Source organism: Lepisosteus oculatus, chromosome 1 (assembly GCF_040954835.1).
Source record: "Lepisosteus oculatus isolate fLepOcu1 chromosome 1, fLepOcu1.hap2, whole genome shotgun sequence".
Lineage (NCBI taxonomy): Eukaryota > Metazoa > Chordata > Actinopteri > Semionotiformes > Lepisosteidae > Lepisosteus > Lepisosteus oculatus.
The window spans coordinates 17,949,311-17,972,541 of record NC_090696.1 but is presented as its reverse complement, the minus strand read 5'-3'; the positions used below and the strand labels follow the sequence as shown (position 1 = coordinate 17,972,541).

Genomic DNA, 23,231 nt, shown 5'->3' with positions numbered 1-23,231 from the left:
GAATCCAACACAGCCCACTTTAGTACAATCGTGTGCAGTACAGTCAGTCACCATGGGATACAACAGTACATTACTAACAGTATAAACCAAGATAATACTATACCTTGCTGCACATAACCCAATAAATTCAGGCATACCAATTTAGGTTACAGTGCTATCTAAAAGAGTGTAATTCAAGAAAGTACTGCACAATATAAAACAGTATAGTGTCATACAGCACCATATACAGTATGATACTATGATACTTTACTATGAAATATATTACTGTTAATCTGTAGCATCACAGAAATCTGTAGCATCACAGTATGGCACAATGTAACAAAGTTCTATAGGACACGATTCAGTATTGTGATATTAAACACTAGTGTAGTCTCATGCGATGCAGTGAAGAATGTTTTTTAGGTTCATTAATTGTGCAAATTGTGCAAACCGGCCTCCACTTCTGCTTTCTCTCCCCCCTCTCCTCTCAGCCAAGCCTATCCGGCCCGGCCACTACCCAGCCTGCTCCCCCACAAACCCCCTGTACGTGCGCTCCGGGGAGGGCGTGACCTACAGCAACGTGATGTTCCAGACCGGGGGGTTCCCAGTCTGCTCCCAGAGGACCCCCAGCCCCCCGCAGGCCACAATGTGCGTAACTCACCTGGCTGGCACAAGCACCGTGCCAGTGCTAGCTGATCACAAGCCTCGTTATGGCGATTCCAGTCTTGGGCATCTGTCTGTGTGGAGTCTGCATGTTCATGTCCGTCCTTCGGATGAGACGTAAAACCGAGGTCCTGACTCTCTGTGGTCATTAAAAATCCCAGGCCGCTTCTCGAAAAGAGTTGGGATGTAACCCAAATTTCCAATTGGCCCTTACCAATCATGGCCTCCTAATAATCCCCCTCTATGAATTGGCTTTATTACTCTGCTCTCCTCCCCACTGATAGCTGATGTGTGGTGAGCGTTCTGGCGCACTATGGCTGCTGTCGCATCATCCAGGTGGGGCTGCACATTGGTGGTGGTGGAGGGGATCCCCATTACCTGTAAAGCGCTTTGAGTGGAGTGTCCAGAAAAGCGCTATATAAGTGTAAGCAATTATTATTATTATTATTATTATGTCTCAGTGGGCTTTCCACCCACCTCCCAAAATCACAAATATACACATTACCTGTGCCAGGCTTAGCTAAATTGTTCCCCTGGGGGTCCCCCTTTAATGAAGTAGAGGTCTGCTCTCAGAAAGACAGAGTGTGCATACTGCAGATGCTCTCCACTTCGGTTCTAAGGACAAGCCCTACAGTCTCTTTAGGAGTCCAAAGCCATAAAGGCAGAAACCATGACCCCTCTCTCTCTTTCCTCTGTGCAGATTATCTGTGGGGGTCTGCAATGGTACAGTGGGCTCCTCTGACAGCCTGGACTCTTACAAGCTGAACGTGGACAATGGTGAGCTGGTCAACACTAGCAGTGGTGTAACTCAGAGCCCCTTTGTACAGAACACACTGCAACACTAGATTAGGAATATGTCGGAAAACTCATCCGTTCATCCATCCCTGTCCATCAGAATGCTGCTTATGCCTAGTGAGGGACATGGGAACTCGGAGCCTAGTCCAGAAGCTCGAAGTGTAAGGCAGGACGCACCTTGGACAGGACACCAGTTCATTGCAGGGCATGAACACGCGCACACAAGATCATGCTGGTTCGCTAGTGCAAACACGCTTGTAATGCGCATTAATGCGCACACACAAAGTTTTACACAGCCCTCAGTCTGCCCCTCTCTCCTGATTAACTCTTGTAATTCACGTGGCCTTGCTGTTTTAACAACCTCTGCTCTGCACAGTGTAGTTCAGCTGTTGCACCTTGCTCAGAATAACAGAGTTCAGAAGCTCTCAGATACAGTAGGTGGATCACAGAGGTCTCTCCTGCAGCTCCTCTGCTCTCTATATCTGACACTCCCTTCTCTCTTTCTGCTCTTTCACACAGGCAATGCTACAGACATCAACGACAACAGGTAAGGGTGCTGCTGCTGTGTGCGTGTGTCTAAGACTGGGCTCTTCCTGCTGTGTTTGCCAACGTCTTAGTTCAGCCCCCACATCCATTCACCTCTGAGCTGCTAATATATAAGCGTTGGACCCAATATCTGAGGTCTGGCTGGAGAAGCCTATAGCAATGATCGTCAAACAGACAAGATGAGACATTTGTTTTGTTTTTGCTAAAAGAGTTTTTAGATATGGTTTTGTTCTGATCAACAAATTCACACCTCTGCACTTTAAAGAAGACTTGTTTAACATCAATCTGGTACAGGCATCTGCATATAAGCACATCAGAGAAAAAGGCAGAGTCGCCAGAAAGCAGTTGGTTGCTGTTATTTGATGGGAAATCCAGTTACTCTTCATCATAGCAAGAGCAGAAGATTCCTGTAGAATCTGAACTGAACTGGATGACTCTAGGGTTTGATGGGGATAACTATAAATTTAGTATAGCCATTCATTATTTTTGAACACCATGCTATAAGATTTAATAATATAAAGTAGGCTGATCAGAGAGCTTTCGTAGCCACCATGACACTTCATCGCGCTCTGCAATGTGTGCGTTGTGTGAGTAGTGGGCACACAGGGGTTCGGCTGTGCCTCTTGGGGGCCGCGGGCTCAGGGTGCTCCTCCTGTCTTTAGAAGTGATGCGCACTGTGGAAGCGAGGCAGAGGACCCCTCCAAACTGTACGTCATCCAGCAGGAGGCTGCCGCCAGCTAATGCACCTGTGCAGGTGAGCCCGTTCCTGACGGCATGCGCGCGCGCACACACACACACACCGAGTGTGCATGCTGGGCTGCATCCCACGCAGCACCAAGCGTGCACCAGCACATACATGTATCTGTATGTGTCAGACAAGAGGAAACAGCTACAGTACCACAGCCAGTGAGGTAATACTATTGCAGAGGGGGGGTCAGCGATGTTTTAGGACAGAGTGCCAGGCTACTACCAAGGTGCGAGTGTTCAGTGGGGGTGGGAGGGAGGAGTGTTGGGCAAGGCATGCTGCTCATTGGGTTACTAATCATAAATATTGTGGGTGGTGGTTTCTAGTAAAGAAAATACCAAAACCGCACACCAAGCAATGATACAATTCCATGTGCTGGAGAATCAAAGACGCAGTGACTGAGCTGACAAACACCTCCTCAACTACTGTCTATTGGCAGCGGCAAAACAACACCAACAAAATACAGACAAAAACAAGCTCATGAGCTACTTAATCGATTTCCAGTACTTTGAATTTCTAACTTGTGTCACTAGTCACAATTAAATACACACAGTCCTCAGGTTTTTGTGGTCCCAACCACTGATTTTTCCCAGAGTTCAAGCACCAAGAGATGTTTTGATACCATCATGCGTCGGATTAGCAATTTTTCTTCAAAGAAGATGTTTCTTTTGATTACCGGATTTGAAATTGGACTGAACCATTCAGGTTTTGTTCAGTTTTATTTATCAGTCACTTCTGATAGGTCAATCACATGAGGTAACATGGTAAATGGCTGGCGTGCCAAAGCAACATACCTGCACAGCAACAGATAAAGCATCAAGGTACAGCGGGGTTTACTGTAGCCGACATGAGAGCGCAGCTGGAAAGAAAGCCAGACGTTGCGGACAGGAAATTCAGGACCAAGGTTAAAAACTGGCCGGAGGGCACGTGGGCTGTCTGACTAACCCTGCTGCACTGCTCACACGTCGCCCTTCTCTCTCTTTCTCTCCCAGATGATGACCTCTTCTAAGGCCTCCTGCATTCAGCATGCTGCGAACCAGCTTCCTCTGATCTGTGCCTCTGTATCCCACTGTACTCCCTCTTTCTCTCTGTCTGTACTTTAGATCGTGCATCCCCCCCTTTACCAGCTAAACTCCCACTACTCCCACCCCCAGATCCCAGTTATCTCTAGATGTCCTGTGCTGTATATAGAGCGTGCCAGGCACTGCCGCTGCCTCGGTCTCTGTTGCGTCCGCGGTGTGCTCGCTCTCCTCTCCTCTGCCCCTCCTGGAGAATTATGTGCTCTACCAGAGGTGATGGGGGAGGAGTGAGCGAGCATGCCCGATGTGTTCATGTTCAGCCAGCAGGGGGCGCTGCTGTCATTCTGGGGCGACAGGGTGGAGCTCTGCCAGCTGCTTGGCCAGCTGTGATTCCAGGGCCCTTCAGCCTCACCTCAGGCTCCGGGGGCCGTGCTAGAAGCCCAGCTGGAAGGCAGGGTGGGGAACCTTAAGGGGCTGTATTGCAGAGTACTGCTTCATTCTCAGTTTGGGATTGGACTTCAGCAATTGTTTGAAAAACCTCTGTTTCTATACATAAAGCAAGCTGGGAAAAATGGAAGGATCCTTATCTTTTCCGCCTCTATGTATAATAACATTAAATACAGATACCTTCCAACATTTTAAAGCAGCTCTGCAACACCCCCAGCCCTGTGATCCAGATGTGCATTTTTGGCCAGTCCAGATGTTCACACACCAAAGCTGGCCCAGATGTTGCACCACTCTAGTACCTCAGTGCTGAGCCCCACTGTGGCAGCTCCTTTATCAGAGATTGAGATAACCCTGTAGAATTTAACTAAGCCTTAATTAGAGCTATTTATACATAAGAACCACATGCTACATACATATAAATATATATATATACTCCCCATGAATAATGTAGGTCAGTAGTATTTTTTATCACTAACACGAACCAATGAAGTGCGATAATTAGCAGTTTTGCTTATCAACCAGTAAAGCAGGGAGGGTGTTAAGCTGTGAGTGAATGGCTGTGCTGGTCAATGACCGTGATTCATCAGTGCTGTGATTCTGCAGGTTCAAATGCACTTAGAGTAATGTAACCATTGCTACAGCACTGTTAAACTGTAGGCACGTGAAGCTGTCTTTGAGATTCTTGTACCTTGTGATTGTGAATGTGATATCCTTCCAGTGTGCTATCCTAGCCAGCCAGCCTCAAAGTGGCAGACTAGAAAACATGTTTTTAAGAGTGACCACTCTCATGCTGCTTGCTGCTGTAATCAATGTTGCTCTCTGCGCAGTGTGTCTTGGTTTTCTTGGTGCAACTCATGGCTCTTCTGATCTGTTTCACTGCCAGAGCTTCGTTACAAATTGGACTTTAATCACTTAAACCACTGAGTTAGTAGCTAACTCAGAGCTGGAGGGGTGCCTTGGGCATTTGCCTCAAATATTAATGGACACAGATGTGGCTTAAGGCATTCATATTTCCTAAAGCTGAAGCTCTGTGACAGGAATACATTCATAAATCGCTGGGATTGCCAGACAGTTTAATTATCTTGCATAATTTAGAGCTGAGGTCCTGACCTTAGTATCAGCACAGTACTAGCACAGACAAGCAAGAAACGGAAGTTTAATGAACTGTTATGAGTACATGAACAAATTGCACTACAACAGACTTCTCCTGCAGCTCTTACTGTCCTATTCTTTATCTGTCCTGCAAGCGTCGGTATGTGGTCTGTGTGTCCAGTCTGGCCTCCCTCAGTGGGAAGGACTGGACAGTGTGTCCAGTACCTCTGTTGTGAATCAATGTACAATGGAAACACACAGTGACTGTGTAGCAACTTTTTTTAAACGCCACACTGTATTTCTTTCAGTTCAGTTCATGTCTTTGTTCTGCACTGCACATATTTCTTTATTTCATGTACGTTATTACGATTGAATGTACTACCTAGATAGGTTTAGTCTTTTATGCAAATGGCAATTTTACTGTATTTAATGAAGGGTTTTATCAGTGGTTTAATTAAAATCTTCAAATGCCAATGTGTAAACAGGAAGAGATGACCCCTTCTCAATAACGGAGAGTGGCTGAGAGATGGAGGAGCTATAAATGTAAAGGCTTAAAGTCGAGAACCCAGGTGGGTCTGGACCAGGTGAAAAAATATATATACTGCAGCAGACATGAGTGCTTGTACCCCTGTGTGACCCCAAATCCGAGGTAATTTGCCGACGTACTAAGACGGAAGAACATGCTTGCAAAGCTGCAAAGGTGTGTCAGCGATGTTTCCTCCAGGATAAACACAGTCCCGCGTCGCCCCAGTGAACTGATTATCAGGACACCCGCAGCTGTGCTAGCCTGCACCCCAGAGCAGCTGGGTCCCCAGAAAGATGCCCTGAGAGTCGAGAGTCAGAACGCTGTCTCGTACCGACTGCCCCAGCCCCAGTAAAGGGGCAGAAGTGGGGAGCCCATCAGCGAAAGCCGTGCTGCAGGTCCGCCCGGACAGCCCCGATGTCTAACGGCCCGCGCCTCGCCCCTCCGTGTCGCCATGGGAACGCAGAGGCAGACGGCGAAGCTCTGCTGTCTCCGACCTCCATGACGTGCAACACCCTCCTGGGCTTCAGCGGCTGCCTTCTGATCAGCCAGTCAGAGCGCGTAGCTGCTAGAACAAGCCAGGGAGGGATGCCTGAGGGGGGCCCGGGCATATATTTCTCATTATTTCATGGCTTAGCAGACGCCCGCGTGCACGGTGATAAGACGCAGTAAATATCGGAATAAAAAACAACATCTGCGCATGCTGTCAGGCTTTCTCTTCACTGCCTTTCTGTGGCCAAGCAACAGCGCCTCCCTGCTACAGCTGAATCTACCAGTCAGTCTGTAAGGGACCTACGCGAGCCACATCTGTAAAATGCAAACTTTTAACACTCGTCTTTCAAACTTTCAGCCTCTGCAACCCAAAAACCAGTGGCACATGCATGTAATACATACAGAATCTCTGCGGGGAAATACAGGAGGTTCATGTGCCTTGTAGCAGTTTAGATCACAAAGTAGGCGTATGTGTATAGGCAGAAAATACTATCCCTCTCCTCTGCGTTCCTCTGCTGATCCAGGTTGGGGCTGATAAACACGTAGTTTGAGCTTTGATTCCAAGTGGGTCAGAAGCTGTCGACAGGAAAATGCTGCAGCGGTTGAGTACAGCCGGTTCAGGTCGACGAAGGGATGTGCGAGCTGGGAGTGAGATTTACACAAGGGGAGGGTCAGCTGTACCGAGATGGCTCCTCCCTCTAATGTCTAAAACTTCCTATTCCTATTAATGAGCTGTTGCTCCTCTCAGACGAGTAAGAATGAGGAGAGGGGGAAATTATCGCAAACCCTGCCTCCGCTTTCATTTCACCTCTCCTATTAGTCCAGTCACGTGCAGAGATCAGATGTGATTTTAATCCAGCGTTAATCCGGTCACATGCATGTCATCAGAGGTTTCACTGACTTTTCGCACTTTCATTGTCGGTGTTGGGGCGGAGAGGTTGTGGCTGGGTAGGGGTTTATGGGCAATGCCGAGATTGGGGGCAGTGGGGGTCAAGTTCAGAAGCAGGACATTTCTGTCCGATGACGTCTGTTTGATTTGGTTTAGGATTTTGAGGCTGCGTTTCGGTACTTCACACTTCGAGGACAAAACAAAGCAGAGCAAAACAAAATCAGTAACGACGAAGGGCGAAGGATGAACAGAAGTGTGGGCTTGCAGAAAAAAAGCAGGAGCCAGTGGACAATTCAGACTTCACTGTTTTTTTTTTAAACAAGCGTGTCCAATAGTTGGTGCATGCGGTAAACATGCTCTGTAACGGCTAACAAGTACAAAAAGAAACACTTTCAATAAAGATGAACTATCGACACGTCGCCTGGGCTCTGGTTTATTTTTAAATGAATATTAACACGTGGGTATTACTTTGATAAGTAATATTAACAGCCACTATAAGGTGAGAAAACGTGTAAAAATAAACATGGACTTGAGGCAGGGGGTATGTGTATGTGTACAAAGCTTAATAAATCCTGAGGCAATTATTAAATCTGAGTGCATCAACTGTGCAACATCCTGGCTCGTGCTGAGCACAGCAGCTGAAGTCTCAAATATTGAAGAGTTTCACATCTCTGAGCTACTGTAAGGCCTACATATTCCAGCATCCACTGTTATCCACTGGTCACTTAATTAACTGCATTCAAACAATACAGTTAAGTGTCTTGAAATGCACAACAAATTGAGTACATACTGTAAATGTTTGAATACAGCTATTTCTGGAAAGATTTAAACCGCCTTTAAAATGAAAGCAAAGATGTTCTGTCTTCCCTTTGTAAGTGTGGCCATCTGTACATTAATGATTAATGCAAAATACTAATTGCCAGCTAATTTTGCTGCCAGGAGTCCTACACAAATTGTCAGCTCAGCAAGTAAATCAGAAACAGCAAGCAAGTTTAACCCACAGAGTCTTGAAAAATGCATGACCACAAATTATTAAAGTGTCAGAATATTGCTGAAAACTTTTCTGTGTAGATCAGGACAGCTAGGGAAAGAGATATACTTTTCTAAATGTGGAATATACAAACACCAGAACATCACTGTATATAAAACATTTGAAATTACTAAAAATACATCTGAGAACTGTCTGCCTGTGAGGTTTTTCCGATGTTGGACAAGACACGCATCATTTAAACCTGAGAGCACACTTTCAGACAAAATGACGAAAACAACAATCTAAGTATTTGCATCTCTGGTTTGAACTGGGCCTATGTGGCATTCAGCACAGATCAAACAACACGCCGTGATGCAGAATGTTCTGATGTTGAAATACATATTCTTATTTCTGTGCAGCACGGTGGCACAGTGGCCGGCATTGCTGCCATGCAGAGCTGGGGGCCTGGATTCTATTCCAGCCCTGGGGTGCTGTCTGTGTGGAGTTTGCATGTTCCCCCACTGTTCATATGGGTTTCCGCCAGGTGCTGCGGTTTCCTCCCACAGTCCAGAGACCTACTGGTAGGTTAACTGGTATCTGGAAGAAATGGCCCTGGACGTGAGTGGGTGCTTCTGTGTCTGTGAGTGCCCTGTGATGGACCTGTCTAGGGTGTATCCTGCCTTGTGCCTGTTGCTCACTGGGATAAGTTCTGGCCCATCCACAACCCTGAACTGGATAAATCCGTTAGAAAATGGATGGATGGATAATCGCAGGATAAGTATGGAACTGAAGGAAACGGCAGCCACAGCGGCACGCTGCAAGCTGACCTTCGCAGGAACTTCAGGATTAGCTGTTTTGTGAATGGGATTTCAAATCAAATCAAAATCAAATCAAAGTTTAGTTATCAAATGCACAACAAAACAGCATGCAGCAGTAGTTGCTGGCAATGAAATGTCTTTTCTGCAAGCTCACAAAAATCACAAGAATCACAAGAATCACAAAAATCACAAAATTCACAAAAACACAAAAATCACAAATCACAAATCACAAAAATCACAAAACTGAGGTTACGTTTTTTGAAATGGAATAAAACTCAATATGAATAGAGCTGTTATGTGTCCATGGTGTATGCAATATATACAAGTAGTGCAGTTATGCTGAATAGAGAAAACTGTGTGTCCATGTAGCCATTACAGGTGATTTGCTGAGGCGAACACAGGGAGATTGCGTGAGAATGTCATAGAGGGTATCTAATGAAGACCCAGGAGGTGCTGATAAACATTCTCACGCAGGACTAATTAGAAAGGGGAAAGCTAGAGGGCCCTCTAGTGGTGCACAGTGGGAAATCCCTTCCCACTGTCACACAGAGTACTGCTGTTCCACCTTTGCTCTTAAGGGCTTAATTGACCCAAAACTTCAGCTTAACCAGGAGAATCAGTTTTTTTCAAGGTCCTCATGCCAGCAGCTGTATCACCCTGCAGCTCTCAACTGACAGCCCACTGAAGCTCAGCAGCGCTGAGCCTGGTCAATACCTGGCTCCCAGTGTCTGGGCCAAATTTCCCCCCTTGGCCTTTACTGTGGCCTCCACATTGTCCCCATGTATGATGGGCTTGCAATTGCCCTGAGATGGACTGGTGTCCTGTCCAGGGTGTACCCTGCCTTGTGCTCGTTGGTTGCTGGGTAGGCTCTGGCTTCCCGCAACACCGTATGGTATAAAATGGTTTGGTCAATGACATGACATGACAAAGGTCCTCAGCTGTTGAGGAGTTAAAGAGATCTAGGATGTTTTCATTGCTGTGCTAAAATGTAGAGAATCTTTATACATAGGTATTTGCAGTTTGCTTTGTGGAGGTGGGGGGTGAAACACTTTGGGTTTGTGATAAATAGGGTTTAACAGGAGCTATCCTGTCCCCATAACAACAGGACAGCAGCTCCGATATTCTCCTGCTGGGTTATTACAGAGCCAAAGACATGCAGAGCAAAGATCACTCTTATCCGAGGGGTGTGGTGAGGCTAGAGTGCAGAGCACGCAGCCCCAACTTCCAGTGCCCAGTCACACAGCGAACTGTTAGTGAAACGTCTGGGGCTGCTGTCTATTTTTGGGTTAAGGCCATTTGCTCTAATTAAGACACTGCTATTTAACACCACCCTAAAACGACTAAAGACTCTTCCAGAGGTAGCGGTCGGATTTTGTAAGTATGGTTCCTACTTTTTCAGATGTTTTAACCAGCAATCAGTGTCTGAGAGTAGGAATACTGTAGAGGTGAGTACAGACCAGAGGGAGAATCACTCAGACTTTGCGCACAAAAAAACACCAACTTATTGGAGAGAGGGGATTCTTTTCTTAAAAGCCTGCTTGTTTTACTCTTTCTTTTGAGCATTTATTGTGCAGTCATTTACTACAGTTTCATTTCTTCAAGTGTTTAGATGGAAAAAGAAAACTGAAAGTCGTCCTCGTTGGTACTACAGCCCTATGCTAAAATCCTGAAAACGAGCTAAAGAGGTTGTCTGACTGGGTTTGCGGGATCTGCAGATAAAAAGGATTTCCATTTGAGCAGCACGCAAGCGAGAGAGATCAGCGGAGCACTATGCCCTCTCTTTTCTCAGCTTTCACTTCCAGTTCGCATGAATCGCTTGGACTGATGTTTGCTGCTCAGCTAATGTCTCCGGGTCGGCCCTGGAGGAGAGGTGTGTCCCTCACTGACTGTGCCGCATGTCTGCAAGCACTTCGGAGACCACAGGGGTCGCCCTGGCTCACTAGTCCCACCCTGCACCACAGCTTAGGGAACCATGGTCACAGCTGACCTGGCTTGAACCCGTGATCACAGAGATCAACCCGTGCTGGAGTGAATGCCCTTTCTGGTTAGGTCATTCAGGACGTCTGCTGTTGTGGTTTTGAGGTGCAGTACAGCACCCCAGTTGCTCCAGTTCACACAGTATCGATAGAAGGATTAAACCGCTTTGCTCTAGTTTCCAAACTCTCAATTCACTTAGTGCTAATTAAAAAACAGCAGTAACTACCTCTCAGTCCCGCAACATGTCAACCATAATCATTTACTACTTACACAGCAATGACTCGGATTCCAGATGCAGAACTGGATTTATCAGTCACATTTGCAAATAGATGTTTGTGGGACACCTCTGCATCTCAGGACAGGAATATAATGTACTTGCATATACAGTATGAAAGAAGCTATCAAGTCATTTCATTTTATGAAGATGCACAGAAAAAAAAGACATTAGAGTATTCAAAGTGCTGGTGAGTCTGCCTCTTTTAAACAAAACAACTTGCACACCATTCTACATTTTTAATTAGACCTGCAAATCCTTGTTTTATGTACCTGCATGTCTTTAACAGTTTAACACAAGGGAATCTCCAGTCAGGGTATTTTGTCCATCAGGTTCTACACAAGGGATGTGACCGATCACCTTCAAGCTCTTGAGCACAGCAAACACTTCAGGTGCTCTCGCTGATGGAAGACAGAAATCGTTAGAAGAAACGATACAAACAAAGGTTATGTTAGATAAGGGAATACGGACGGTTTTGCAACTGTTGATGGCAGCCGAAAGGCCAATCTAACTTGTCAGGGCACAAATGTTGAGAACACAGGACCATGATTCAGTATCACTATGGCAGTCATCTACACATCTGGGGAGCAGGACTTTCCAAATCTCGTCAGTGACAGGCCACACTAAGAGCTCTCAAAAGGGCTGAAGATATCCTACACTCAGAAGTCAGGTCGTTCTCCCCACCCCAGCCAGTCACCACACCCTGGGGTGGCAAGGGGAGGTACAAGCCACTATCAGTTGCCACATCTGCGCCAGTGGGAAGCAGAGCTCAAAACACACATACGGGTGTCAGGTCATCCCTGGATTGTCCGAGCTTCATTCGTGCCAGCCATCCCTACTTCCTCTGCTGTGCTTACATTAATGCCGTCCACGAGTCAGCTTTGTTTTAGTAAAGGAAAAAAAGAAGTGAATCAGAGAAAAACACCTCTGCAAGGATACAGGGTCTATAGGAAATATAAACGTGCTTGTACACCAATCGATTGCACAGGCAACCATGCTGCGCCTGTTATAGTTTATATCTTGAGGACAAGCAAGCCACCCTGACCAACTCTCCCTTTGAGCCCATGGCATAATGGGGTGGGGTGGCAGCGACTGTCGCTGAACTGTTGCTGGCTGGGTTTCCCAGCCCTGCCTGATCTCACGCAGGGCCCCAATCTTCCCAACAGCGCCCCTGTTAGCCCGTTAGCAGAAATGCCATGGAGGCTCCAGACACAGCCAACAGCCTGAGGCACAGGAACACCAAGCCCGGAGAGGAGAGCCCCCCAGCAGGAAGTAAGCAGTTTCCCCCTCTTTCTCTCTGCATTCCTTGTGCTTCAAAATACAGTGATGAAACAGAACACTCTAATTGATTTCTAAAAACTACAGGTGAAAACATCAGGGTTGATTTGTCTTGCTGTGATCAATAGTTCCACTGTTCCTTGCTCCTATTTCTTGTAAAAAGCATGAAGATTTCCTTGGAAAAACAGAAACAAAATACTTGTGTTTAAAGTGCAGAGATAGTTAAACATGTGACCACTGTATAGGTCTAAAACCCCCATGGATGTATGAGATAAGAAAAGCTGAAGGCAGAGCTCAGACCATTCCTGATCAATAACAACAAGGATCAATAAAAATTAACTGGGCCACTGGGCCACAAATCAGCAGCGCTGTACCAACACAGCAGGCACTACCACTTGGACAACTAGAATGATCTCCACAGCAGAGAACACAAAGCTAAGCTAAACCTAATTTTAAACTGTGGATGACAATAATAACTGTAGCAATCTTCCAAACTACTTCATTTACAATGGAGTGGGAAAATTGCCCAAAGTAGAAAGAAAAGACTGCACACTTTTAAAGCTGTCATTTAAATGCAAAACATGATGCTAAAGCCAGGTGCAGGGGTGAATATACTTTCGGCAAGTGCCCAGACTTGTATATCAACCAGTCTTTTGCAAGTCACGATTTCAAGAAGGTACAACATTCCCATGCTTTGGCCACAGAGCTTGTGACAGGTGGAGTCTGTACCCAGTGATTGCAGCTCTGCAGCTCTTGTGTTGCAGGGGAGGGAGATGGCAAGGAAGGGGCTGAAGTTCTGCTCCAGTGGAAGAGACACATGGAGGTAAGGAGCTGCTCCCCATGATCACAGGATACTGAATGATTAGGGACGTCTCAGTTCAGTGTAAGCGAGAGAGGATATTGAAGCCTACATGCAAAGAGAATCGAAAATATGACCAAAATCTGATTCTGGACACCTCTTGTGTTTGTCATAAGGCTCACCTAGCAGAGTTAGCCTGTCTTTCTCCTTCTCCTTCTGATCACTCACTTTAACACACAAACCCTTCTCACAGCACATCAAGGCAGAGCTGCTGGATCAGATGAGTGACCTAGTGGACAAAGCCATAGACGAGTCCATTCAATCGTACGCCAGGCACAAAAAAGCGCATGCAGATACCAATGGAGTGGAGAAGGCACACAGGTAGTATTTTACATTGTACTGCAGATACATGCTATTGACAAAATTACACTGATTCAGCTACAGTAGATCCAGTTTTCTCTACTGCAGACTGCTCTTGTTTATTTCAGGAATCAGAGACTGGAAGATGGGAAAGTATTTGTGGAGAGAAGATCTCTGCTAGAGTAAGTAAGCATCCCTAGGACCCTGATGCACAGCTCAAGTTCCATGAAAGCAGTGCATTCATCACAGGACACTCAGAGGTTATAAAGAACACAAGATGTATTATCCCTTCGTTTCAAAGGTTGCTGCACCAGGTAATGGAGAAGCACCAAGGCAAAATTTGTAAAGCAAAAGTTTAAGACTTTTAAGACTTCAAACATCCGCAAAGCTCTTTCAAGAGTCAAGATATTGCCTGCGTACCCCTAAAATGTCAAGATGAATTCTTGAATTTGTTTGAAGCATTTTTAAAAAATGTTTTTAATGAATGCCCTGCTATAAGGCCCTGCCAGAGACACAGAGGGTGTACTGTCCTCAATCCCATCTCCGCTGTATTCCTAACTGGGTCTGGGGTGGGGTCTGATCTCCGCAGTGAGCTGTTCGAAATCAACCACATCAGGACTATCTATCACATGTTCGTGGCTGTGCTGTGCGTCTTCATCATCAGCACCATCGCAGTGGATTTCATAGACCAGGGCAGGTACGTGGAAACTGCACCATCGCGCCTATGGAGTATGTATCTAATTCAGAACATGAAACAATTCATAGAGTACAGGTCCCGTAGGCAAGTGGATTATTTTGTCAGAGAGCGATGACCTTGATCACAGCATGGACATGAAATCGCAGTTTGTCCTCGATTGCGGCATTCTTAAAAATGTGCTGAAGCAGGACAGGATAAGACCTTTTCAAAACATGAATCCAATTCCTAAGACACGTCTGTCTTTCTAAATCCCGTCCACGCCAGTCACATCATAGCGCTCTGGCAACAGGGTGCTTATGCAATGTGCTAGAAATGGTATTTCAGAAGGCTCACAAACGGCTCTCAGTTCTACAGAAGCACATAGGAGTCTCAGCGGCTTCTGTCTGCCTGTCCTAGGTTGGTCCTGGAGTTTGATCTGCTGTTCTTTGCCTTCGGGAAATTTTCTACCGTGGTCTTTGCCTGGCTGGTCATGTTCGGCTACACCCTGGCCATCCCGTACAAGGCGCTGTGCCTGTGGGGGGGGTGTTACCACTCGTCCGGCTTTCGCAGGGCCTTGACCGTGGGCGTGGGGGTCCCGCTGATGGCCTGCCAGGCCTGCGTCCTGGGGGTGTACCCCATCTACGTGGTCATTCAGCACAGCCTGCCCCCCGCCTCCCGTTTCATCGTCATCCTGGAGCAGGTCAGTTCCACTTGGCGGTGTCTGCTCTGTTACTGGGCTCAGCACGAGCCCCGCCGATGCCATGGTCACACAAACACACACCCACGCTATACAACGAACAACATGATGGGTGCTCACATGTGATCCTTGCGAGCTGCAGGAACTTTCCTTGGGTTTTCTTTATACGCGAGCTCTTCCTTACCTGAACCGACTGCATCCCAAATCGTTAAAATGACCGGCTTTCCAAGACCTGTGTCGGTAAGGGAATAACGAGACCCGTGACCCTGTGGGATTGCGTAGCCCTGTCTCAGATGGACAGCGAAAGGGGGAAAGCATTTCGGAATCAGGCTGTTACTACCTTTGCGCACTTTCACGGATAATGCCTGCCATGCTGAAATTAAAAAACGCTACATGGCTACCTCCTCCATGAAAATTATTACGCTGTGGGCTGCCACAACCTTTGACTGTGCACTTCTACCTCAACACCATGCTGTACATGTAGCAGAGTCCGTGTCTCCTACCGTCTGCCAAAAGTCTGTCACCAGTCCTAGACAAACGCCAAAGACCAGGAAGACCAGTCATTTCTGGAACAAGCAGACGTCAACTACACGCTGAAAAATCAAAAGCACGGGAAAGTCGGTCGGAGGCTCCACAGCTGAAACATTACGCGTCTTCTCTTTCTTTTGACCTTTTCAGCGCAGAAATGACCTCCTGCTTGTTCCTCAGCAGCTTGCGAGCTGACACAGCTCTCCAGTCAAACCTGATGTTGAATAACCTGGTGTGAGATATCTAATATTTGAGATATCTGTGGGACCTGTCAAGACTCCAGGCTCCCCAGCTCCATAAAACCAGACCTCAACCTGATTCACATGCAGAGATACTGTAAGACGAGCAGCCCTTCAGAGATATGAAATTGCCTCTGGATTCCAAAGGGCAAGGCAAGGGAGGGAGGTTTGAACTTAAGGACATAGAACATAAAACAGACTGCAAACAAGAGGAGGCCATGTATTGTCTTCAACAGCACTGCTAGGTAGCGTGTTCCATACTCACACATTTCGGCATACAGTAACACATGTTGCACACTGGGACAGCGCCACTCCACAGCGTCTTGATCCTTATGGAAAGGTTCTCCCACTGCATACTGGGGGATTCTGAAATGGGGTCACCCCACCAGCAAAGGCCCTTTGCTTTCTTTGGGGAATACAGAATGTGTATTCTGCAGACCAGTAGCAAGCAGGGTCTGATGCAGATGCTCATGCAGAAAGTGGATATTTATCCTATGGGGGTGTAACCACTGTGGGAGGAACCAGGTTATCCTGTGTATTAGATGTGGGGGAGCCTTTTATTTTATTTCTATTATCTTATTGGCATCCTGAATTTAACTGCTCAACCATAGGCGAGAAATCTTCCTTACGTTCCGAAAAGAAAACTGAACAACACAAAATCACGCAATGCTCACAGGTCTGTCAAGAACACGGGACTGTGCAGCCACGCTGTTGTAAAGATTCTGTCAACTCCTTTCTGTCTCACAGATACGATTCATGATGAAAAGTTACTCCTTCATCCGAGAAAATGTGCCAGAAATCATGAAAGCCAAACCAAAGCAGGGTAAGAGTTATGACACAGGTTGGTTCTGCCAGTCTGTTGCCCGACACAGAGCCTGCACTGCTGCAGGATCATTAACTCTATGCGCTAAAATCTGTAGTTGTGACTGTGCTCTCACCAGGAGCCTTATTTGGAGTCATTAGAACAGAAGAGAAGTTGCACACTTTTTGAGACAGGGTCAGTTGGCCCAGTAGGTTGTTTTGGCTCCTAGTAACTAAGTGATCTGAGGATCATATCCACTTTTTTCTTCAGAAGGTGCCAGGATGTTTGTTTCCAAAGTGTGTGGGAGGGTAGCTTGTTCAATACTCCTCCAACCCTTTGTGCAAAGAATCTCCCCCTGTTCTCAGTTTGTGCTGTCCCTTGACGTCAGCTTATTCACTGTTGATCTATGGAGCTGATTCCGAATACTTTAACTGCCTATCCGGAAAACTGTCTATTTATTACTGCTGTCCCACATTGTTGAGAAGATGAAAATGACGTGAAACTTTTTCCTTACCATCTTCAAGCAGTGTTTCTCCTCTCTTACATGTAGTTTATCTTTATCTCAAATCAAACTGCTTCTGCACTGATTAGCTACAGGTAGGTCTATGGAATGGGCAGAACTTGATTACCGTCTTAGCTAAAAGCCACACACTCACACCATATGCAGTATATATAATCTGACTGTTACAGTTCTATACCCCCAATTATTGACCACATTGCTCAATCTTTTTTGACCTTGAAACATTTACAGTGCTTCTTTATCTTTGTACAAAGAAAACAAAGTATATGAATACTGCTCTGTGCTTTATTTCACACAGGAGAATGTCCTAAGTTACCAGAGTTCTCCAGTTATTTGTATTTCCTGTTCTGTCCAACTCTGATCTACAGGGAGTCCTACCCCAGGTAAGGGAAAGCTAAGGCAACAGATTCCCCAATTTTTTACCCACTGGTTTAAATGTACAACAGACGAGATAACACACTCGGCAGTGTAATTTTTATAACTGCTTAGGAATTGAATTGCCGAGTTAAAATGAATTTGGTTTATGGGTGTGTACAACAGATAGGTTGTTTGTCACTGAACTGTTGCCGCAACTTGCACAACATATTCACATTGAATTACAAATGATTACTCTTTAATAAATTAATAAAAATTATTCTGTACCATGGCAGGAATCCATACATTAGATGGAATTATGTAGCTGTCAAGCTTGCACAGGTAAGATATTCATTTTTTCAAGGTTATCTATGATCTGCACACTTGTGATTTAATTTTTACTACTAAATACACTCAAAGTCCACTTCATGGTTAAGCAAACAAAGTCACACTTTAGACTGTTGGTCCAGAGGTTTGATGTATATTTTATGAGTCATCAGTTTATTATAGACTGGTGTTCTACAGGGTGGTAATAAAGCATCTATAAATAAATGCCACACTAATGAGATTAGGTATAGTTTTAGGGTGCCTGATTAACATTCACAAGTGGTAGTTAATTATCATTAACAGAGTATCTATGATCTTTATACTTAATCTAGTGTTATCACAAACAAAAAAAAAGATTAATCCAAAAACTAATGCAGATACCAGCGTACACATTTTATTAAAAAGCTTAAAAATTCATGAGAATCATGCAATTAAGGATGACAACAGCAACATATACTCCCCTCTTAAGAGTCAAATCTTAATTTATCAGAGTGCGCCCTCTATTGGAAGAACGGGGTAATACTGCCCGAATTACAGTACTAATACTGTAGTAAGCACAGGCAGCGATGGGACCCTGGGTTTAACTCTGGACCTGGGGTGCTATCTCTGTGGGGTTCGTATTTATGTGGGTTTCCTCCAGGAGCTCCAATTTCCTCCCACCATCCAAAGACATGCTAGTAGCTACACTGGCCTCTCGGAAAAAGTATGTGATGTGAACACGTGCGCGTGTCCGTGCCCCACGACGGTCTGGCGTCCTGCTGGGACAGCCTCTGACTCCCCCGTGATCCTGAATTGGAAGGAACGATTTAGAAACGGATGGATGGACAGTGTAGCGAGTCTGTCCTGCCTGGTTGACGCGAGGCAGGCTGGGTCTACAGGAACACTGCCAATAAATGGGTCTTCTGATGTTTCTGGGAGGGTGGTGTTTCATCACCAAAGACTAACCTAGAATGCCTTGTCTACTACATAGAATGGAATTTTTTCCCTTCGTTTTCAGGTAAGTCTACAGACCCATTTCAAACTATTAGAGTGTACAATAACAAGCCAGAGGTCTCTCACCAATAAAGAAAAGTAACAGATTCACACTTCTCTACTGCCAAGTCTGAGGCCTGTCAGCCACCTGTCTCTCTCTCTCCTCCCCCTGCCTCGCCCGCAGATTCTAGGCTGTCTGTTTTATGGGTATTTCATCCTGGTGCGCCTGTGCATCCCGGTCTTCACTAACATGAACAACCAGCCCTTCAGCACCAGAACGCTGGTCCTCTCTCTGTTCCACGCCACCCTGCCAGGTACTGCTGCTTCCATCCCCCACTCTGCACAACGCCGACCTGCGCTGTGGGCGTTCACTGAACTGTGGCGCGGTGGGTGAGGTGATTGGCTCACCAGCCCTCCTCTCTCCTGCAGGGACGCTGATCCTGCTGCTCTGCTTCTTTGCCTTCCTACACTGCTGGCTCAACACCTTCGCAGAGATACTGCGGTTCGCCGACAGGATGTTCTACAAGGTGAGTGGCCTCGCCTAGAATCTCATCGTAATTTCAGACCCACCAACCCTACACAATGACAGTGAGCCACCTCCTGTGGAACCAAGCCAGCCCTCCCAGAAGTCCTGTTAATCAAAGCACAAAGCCGGCATGGGCTTTGCTCATCCTCTGCGATACTGACAAGGTAGACTGCTAGATCAGCACTGTATAACTCAGCATTCTCAGCTCTTCCAAAAATAAGACTCCTTCTGTGTGACGTTTGCATGTTCTTCTGTATCCAAGTGAGTTTTTTCGAAAGCTCTCTGGTTCCCTCCCATTTTCCAAAGATGTGGTGTTTGTGTGTGCCTAAGATCCCTGCAATGGACGGATGTCCTGTCCAGACTGTAGTCCTTGTGCTTCCAGGACAGACTCAGCGTTGCTGGCACCTTTGCCACAAACAAAGGCTTTCTGCAGGATGTATGAGCATCGTCTTGCCGGTGCATGCAAGCACCATGGTAGTGCTGACTAACAGCATGCCCCTCCTACAGAAAGCTCAATCTCGTGCAGAAAGCATGCCCATGTCCACGATGTTGTCGATTATAACCGCTCCGAATGAAACTTAATTTTTTTCCCTCCCATCAGGACTGGTGGAACTCTACCTCCTTCGCCAATTACTACAGGACCTGGAACGTGGTTGTGCATGACTGGCTCTACCATTACGCCTACAGAGACTTCCTGTGGGTAAGTAAAAAAAAAAAACCCGGTTCATTTCCTGGGAGGTGGACCGCAGAGCCATGGGACACCTGGCAGACAGGAAGATCTAACCTGCCACTGGCGAACGAGCAGCGGGCGCTGCCCAGCTTCCCCGCTGTGCTCAAGCTGAAGCCGGAGGTCATTCTTCTCATATATGATTTCACTACAGGCCCTGAAAAAATTGAGCAACCACTCCTCTAAATGGGGATCATTTGCGAAAGATGTGTAAAATCACTACAGAGCCCTCGGGGCCGGGAGGGCTGATGTGACCAGACATAAACTGAGGGTTGTCCCACAAAAGTCCTGCTTTCCAGCCGAGCTCCTTTCTAAACTGAGCAGACAGGGGGCTTGGCTGGAACCTGTGCAAGGGTGCAAAGCTTGCTCACAGTCCCCCGGGGGCGCGCTCCCGGGTGTTTCTCCACCAGCTCTTCAGCAGGAGGTTCCGCACCGCCGCCACGCTGTCGGTCTTCATCATCTCGGCCGCCGTCCACGAGTACGTCTTCACGCTGTGCTTCGGCTTCTTCTACCCCGTCATGTTCTGCCTCTTCGCCGTCATCGGGGGTGAGGGCCCGCCGTGCGTGCGCCGACTCTCCCGCGGGCAGGGGAAAAAAAACACCCTGTGGGACTGTGCCTTTCCTTTTTTGCAAAACTCAGGGGGTTTCCCAACTTTGATCCCAGGAGATCCCAGCATGTTTTCTGTGTTTCTTTACATCGACAGCTGTCTTTCGTCCAGTTAAACCTTTGCCGGTTCAGTTTGACTCTCTTCTGCCAGGTGTGGAGAGGATTCTAACTTCGAGAGACATACTAGTAATTTTGCTGCTTTCCAAGCCCCGGGGGCTGAGATCATTCATTTACTGGGGATTGGGCAGTTTGCCCACAGTGGAGCACCAGAGCTCTTTGTCCGATGTTCTCATACTTAACTGATCAGTAATCCCCAGGGTGACAAGTGGCAGCATCTGACATATGCCGGGTCTGTGCTCAAACGTTGGCCTCTCCTCTCTTCCTGCGTACCACAGTCAGATCTGATGCAAACTGGCTAGGAAGGGAACAGTGATCACTTTTAATTACAGTGCTCATCGTGAACAGTCGGAGATGGGCCCTGGCAGCTGACATTCTCAAAGTAATCCAGACAGCAGATGTGGCAAGGGCGGGCACAGAGCGAGATCTGCCTGTGCTCTGCTGCTTCTGTGCCCCAATCACTCTCTGCTGGAAGCACTATGTCTTTTGGCCATTGCCCATAATCAGGCTTTGCTGCAGTAATCTGCTTCACTCCAATCTGTGACAACTGACTCCTTCCATTTGTGAAAGGAGCTTGATCAAACATCCTGCTTTTCAAATGCTGAGGCATTCATTTCCTACACCTCCAAATCCCCTCGCAGGAGGAGTAATTTCTTTTGGCATCCATCCCTGGCTCAGCTTGGAGCTTAGCACTCAAATTGATTTCTGCCCTATCCATTGCAAAATGCAAAGGCATGCACACTTCCTGTACTGTACAGACCATACAGTACATGGAGCGCATACGCCCAGATGCGCCTGGTAACTCATTACAACATCTGCTTCCCTTCCCAGTGATCTTCAACTTCACAATGAACGACAAGAGGCAGAGCCCCATCTGGAACATCATCATGTGGACCTGTCTGTTTATTGGTCAGGGAATCCAGGTGTGCCTGTATTGCCAAGAGTGGTACGCCCAGATACACTGCCCACGCAAAGAGGTGTGTACCAGTATCAGACCGATCAACACTGCGATCCATCTAACTCTGAACAGAAGCAGAAGCTCAGTTACAGACACGGACTGCTAACATCATTTAGTATGCAAACATATATATAGTAAAAGTACAGAGAAAACATTGGTTCATTTGAGAACTTGTGCCCTGTCCAACTTGAAACAGACCTCACTGCTGTTCAGCACTACATCTGAAATCTACTGTACCTCACTGGGTGTCAACACAGACAGAAGGAAGATTTACAATGAGATAAGGCCGCTTTTTCCAGTCCAGAATAATTGTATTCATATTTAAACTTCCCCAACATGAAACATGACTGATATGACCTGCTGACTGCAACGCTGATTGATATGAGTTACTCTGCTGCATGACTGCTGAGACCAGAGACAATCCAGTCCATGTTCATCTATGTTGGCGTTGCATGCAGTTTCAGTAAATATGACTCACAGGAAGACTGTTTATAGGTCTCTGTCTGTCTGTCTATTGTGTATAAATTGATGTATATATAATTTTCATTGTACGATATGTGCACCAACAATAAAACAAAAGATACAGTGCAACAGATCTTTTGAAAAAAGCACCACATTTTTATACCAGCTGCAAGAAATTGTACTGATGAAGCAGAAACGTGATATTTTTAATATGGCTTTAACATGACAGATTTACTCCACATGCAGCAAAATGCCTGAAGTACACGGCAGCTGCTGCTGGCATGTGCCAGATCCCAGTAATTCGTAAATCCTGAAACAGATCACATGGCTCTGCAATGGGAGTCTTACCTGTCTTATTAACTGCGTATTCACCTGCATTAACAAAGGGTGCTGCACACGCCACATGCAAAAATAAACCTAAAAAGAGCACACTATACTGTATACTGTATGTAGTGTCTTGACAATGACATGTGCTATGCTTCCTCTGTGTTCTTGTTGTTCTGGTGTAGGGGGGCTTCTGGGAGCTGGTTACCCCTCGGTCCTGGTCGTGTCGGCTGCAGGCTTAGCCGGAGTCACCATGCAGGGGGCAGGGAGCACTGCAGCAACCCACAGGACCCGGCAAGCAGACCACATGGCTGCCAGATCCATCAGACCCCCAGCAGCACAGTTCAAGGACCATCTGAGTTTAGGACCATCCACACAGGGTTATGGTAAATTTATGGCAATGTCATTGTTACGTCCTGACGTGAACATCTTGGATTAAATTAATTGGAAACCTCAACTGCCTGGAAACAAGGAATTGTAGCATGTTCTTGTGGAGGGACCAAGTAAACGCAGTGTGTCCTCTGCCCGCTGCCCCTCGTGACTACCTGAAGCGTCACTGCTGTGTTGCACAGGTGATTCTGCAATGTACTTCAAGGCACGCTGGCTGCTGTGAAACCTGCTGAACTCCCTATTGGAACATTATTTCATTACAACCATCCATTTAAATGTATCATGCTGCCAGAATAAAACACAGTCTCCGATCTCAATTGAAACAGCTCTTTCATTCCAC

General features: G+C 46.5%; 3 protein-coding genes across 7 annotated transcripts in view; 2 read left to right on the top strand and 1 right to left on the bottom strand.

Moving 5' to 3' along the window:
• Positions 1-7,609, top strand: part of kif5ab (kinesin family member 5A, b) — a 49,442-nt gene extending 41,833 nt beyond the window's left edge. The window contains exons 25-29 of one of the 2 annotated variants that reach the window (XM_015344187.2): positions 471-627; positions 1,343-1,419; positions 1,957-1,984; positions 2,649-2,737; positions 3,721-7,609. In XM_015344187.2, coding sequence (XP_015199673.1) covers positions 471-627; positions 1,343-1,419; positions 1,957-1,984; positions 2,649-2,724 — 338 coding nt within the window. In that variant the 3' untranslated portion in view covers positions 2,725-2,737; positions 3,721-7,609. Of the gene's footprint in view, positions 1-470; positions 628-1,342; positions 1,420-1,956; positions 1,985-2,645; positions 2,738-3,720 lie in introns of both variants that reach the window. The other variant, XM_006629378.3, reaches the window with a different exon arrangement.
• The window catches only part of LOC107077028 (protein FAM186B-like), a 36,346-nt gene that overhangs the window by 5,144 nt on the left and 7,971 nt on the right, over positions 1-23,231 (bottom strand). The window contains exon 8 of one of the 3 annotated variants that reach the window (XM_015344192.2): positions 11,481-11,630. The exons of the other annotated variants lie outside the window; for them this stretch is intronic. Within the exon in view, the coding sequence (XP_015199678.2) occupies positions 11,618-11,630 (13 nt within the window). The 3' untranslated portion in view covers positions 11,481-11,617. Of the gene's footprint in view, positions 1-11,480; positions 11,631-23,231 lie in introns of those variants that run through there. 3 annotated transcript variants of the gene reach the window in all.
• Positions 9,286-23,208, top strand: soat2 (sterol O-acyltransferase 2). Of its 2 annotated transcripts, none has more exons than XM_006629377.3 (16): positions 9,286-10,352; positions 12,396-12,501; positions 13,272-13,330; positions 13,560-13,687; positions 13,795-13,848; positions 14,256-14,363; positions 14,760-15,042; positions 16,554-16,629; positions 17,427-17,511; positions 17,779-17,824; positions 18,966-19,095; positions 19,211-19,308; positions 19,909-20,007; positions 20,445-20,580; positions 21,589-21,734; positions 22,687-23,208. In XM_006629377.3, exons 2-16 carry the CDS (start codon positions 12,426-12,428, stop codon positions 22,741-22,743), a joined length of 1,581 nt encoding a protein of 526 aa, XP_006629440.1. In that variant the 5' UTR covers positions 9,286-10,352; positions 12,396-12,425; the 3' UTR covers positions 22,744-23,208. The 2 variants fall into 2 exon arrangements, with proteins under 2 accessions (XP_006629440.1, XP_069042492.1); XM_069186391.1 differs by lacking the exon at positions 9,286-10,352 and adding an exon at positions 10,378-10,848.

Coding starts and splice junctions, on each gene's coding strand:
- soat2 (XM_006629377.3), top strand. CDS start 12,426: ATGGAGGCTCCAGACACAGCCAACAGCCTGAGGCACAGGAACACCAAG. Junction 19,309..19,908: donor CCGACAGGATGTTCTACAAG/GTGAGTGGCCTC, acceptor CCCTCCCATCAG/GACTGGTGGAACTCTACCTC. Junction 21,735..22,686: donor TACACTGCCCACGCAAAGAG/GTGTGTACCAGT, acceptor GTTCTGGTGTAG/GGGGGCTTCTGGGAGCTGGT.